This window comes from Dinoponera quadriceps, unplaced genomic scaffold (genome assembly GCF_001313825.1).
Source record: "Dinoponera quadriceps isolate SergipeBrazil2010 unplaced genomic scaffold, ASM131382v1 scaffold8600, whole genome shotgun sequence".
Classification (NCBI taxonomy): domain Eukaryota; kingdom Metazoa; phylum Arthropoda; class Insecta; order Hymenoptera; family Formicidae; genus Dinoponera; species Dinoponera quadriceps.
The window spans coordinates 1,574-3,782 of NW_014562406.1; the positions used below are offsets into that span (position 1 = coordinate 1,574).

The 2,209-nt window shown below is 43.1% G+C and overlaps 2 protein-coding genes across 2 annotated transcripts in view; one reads left to right on the top strand and one right to left on the bottom strand.

The window, feature by feature from the left end:
• LOC106751096 (V-type proton ATPase subunit H-like) overlaps positions 1-396 on the top strand; it is a 1,963-nt gene extending 1,567 nt beyond the window's left edge. The window contains exon 3 of the mRNA XM_014631878.1: positions 101-396. The gene's annotated coding sequence lies outside the window, so the exon portion shown is untranslated. The remainder of the gene's footprint in view (positions 1-100) is intronic.
• Positions 397-598: 202 nt separating this feature from the next.
• Positions 599-2,152, bottom strand: LOC106751095 (DNA-directed RNA polymerase I subunit RPA2-like). The gene is made up of 4 exons (XM_014631877.1): positions 1,802-2,152; positions 1,474-1,727; positions 1,110-1,274; positions 599-906 (listed from the first exon to the last, which is right to left on the bottom strand). The coding sequence occupies exons 1-4, from the start codon at positions 1,809-1,811 to the stop codon at positions 703-705; spliced, it is 633 nt and encodes a 210-aa protein (XP_014487363.1). The 5' UTR covers positions 1,812-2,152; the 3' UTR covers positions 599-702.
• Positions 2,153-2,209: the final 57 nt, after the last annotated feature.

Here is a 2,209-nt window from a genome sequence, read left to right on the forward strand (position 1 = left end):
TTTACATGTAGATGTTTCATAATTCGCAAAATTTTCCCCGCGTTTCAACGTTTGTTGTATATTCTGAACCCATGTGTAAACTTTTGAAATGTTCCCTTAGGGAATATCTCGGCAAGCAATTGGAGAAAGAGCAGACTAGCGCGTCTGGACCGCCCACCAGCAAGCCTGGAGCACAAGTGCCAGCGAAAGCCTGAACGCACTCGCGCAACTTGTACAAAACTTGCGGATTCGGTTTGGGAGTACAAGAGTATTACAAGTCGCGTGTATCGCGCAATATATCGTGGTGTAATAATCTGCATCCGCTTGCAAGACGCGCGAGTTATTCAAAATAGTTACATTCCCTTCCATTCACTATATTGTAAAAAAAAAAAAAGAATACACAATCGGTTATACTTTTCTCTTGTGCAATCTAATTTTGTAACATAACTGTTGATCGTGAATTATGTACATATAAATTCGCGTAAACGCGGACGTGCCATTTACATAGCCAGTGTGAGACGGATGCACGAGAGCGTCGGCGGAACGAACGTCCCCGTGTCATGCGCGCAAATCTGTTTTATGTGTATAAATAGAAATTTGTTCTCTGGAATGTTAGCAATATAATGAAAATAAAATGTTATTCTGTTGAGGAAGACGGCACACGTTCTATACAAATGCGCACATGCATACACAGATACATACGTACAGGCAGATTTCGCGCGATTACACCTTGTTAAATGCCAGTTTGATATTTATATTGCAAGACGCGAGCTGAGTCACGAGGTACTTGAAGATATACGGTACTTCGATACTCTTTATGGACTCCTCGTTGCCGCAAAGACGGCACTTGGTGCTCTTCTCATAGCTCAAAGACGCTATTTCCGTGACTGGCCCGAGCAGCGTACCGCACGACTGGCAAATCGAAGTCTGCAAATGGATGTTAATTATTTTATTAATTACTGTTATTACCATTAAGTTAATTACTGTCCTTTACACGCATAAGACTAGCACGAAACAAGAATAGAGACGAGTGGACATTGACCATCATCTGGAACTTGACAATCCAGCAGATGAGAATAAACGTGTGCCCAGTTCAAAGGATTAAAGAAGACTTGTATCTCGTCACTTACGCTTATTTTGTCAGAGCAATGGAAGAGACGGTCTTGAAGAAGATACGAGCAGCCGTGAGAGAGCAGAGCATCTCGCTCCATCTCACCGAATCGGACACCACCACCACGTCGGCGACCTTTGATGGGTTGTCTCGTCAGTAGGTCGACCGGACCAGTGCTCCTCACCTAGAAACAAATTATGCGTTTATCCGTTCTTACGATAACTGACATTAACGAGATACGATTGCTAATCTGGAGGTAGTAATTGGAAATAAGTGAAAATTCGAATGTTGAGGGCGAGCAACGAAAAGATGGAGCAAAAGAGCGAAAAGACGTTCTCGTTATCGACATCTCAAAAAGAGAATTTAACGTAAAACTTGGTTACCTGCCACTTATCGGAAACCATGTGCCGCAATCTCTGATAATGCACAATTCCGAAGAAGATGTCGGCATTCATTTCGCGTCCGTCCACGCCGGAATACATTCTTTCGGTCCCGTAGTAATTGTAGCCAGCGTGCTCCAACAATTTCCCGAAATAATCTATCGCCGTGTTTTCCTCGTCGAACCTGAAGGGCGTGGCGTCATGAACCAGCCCGTGCACAGCGGCCGACTTGCCGGCCATCACCTCGATCATCATAGCTGCGACAACAATGATTACCCACGATTACAGCCAACGTAATTATCGAGACCGTTTTCCTTTGACTCAAACTCACCTATTGTCATACGACTTGGGAAACCGTGAGGATTAAATATGATGTCGGGGATTAAGCCAGACTCCGTAAAAGGCAGGTCTTCCGAGGGCCACTTCTGCGAGCAGATACCCTTTTGTCCCGCCCGCGACGCGAATTTGTCGCCGACGTCGGGATTCCTCTGAAGATTCGACGGGTTTAAAAATATTAGATATATGTGTATAGATATATATGTATAGATGTGCGAAAAATATTATATCTGTAAGAGACATCGTGTCTGCAAAAGACATCACATAATGATATGCTAAATTGCTTGGTTCATATATTATTTTTTAATAGGCGAGGCCTACAGGAGAAACCATTTAAAAGAAATGTATCGACAATAATATATATACTTTATGAGTGACGTGGAAACTTATTTTGCCATGATAA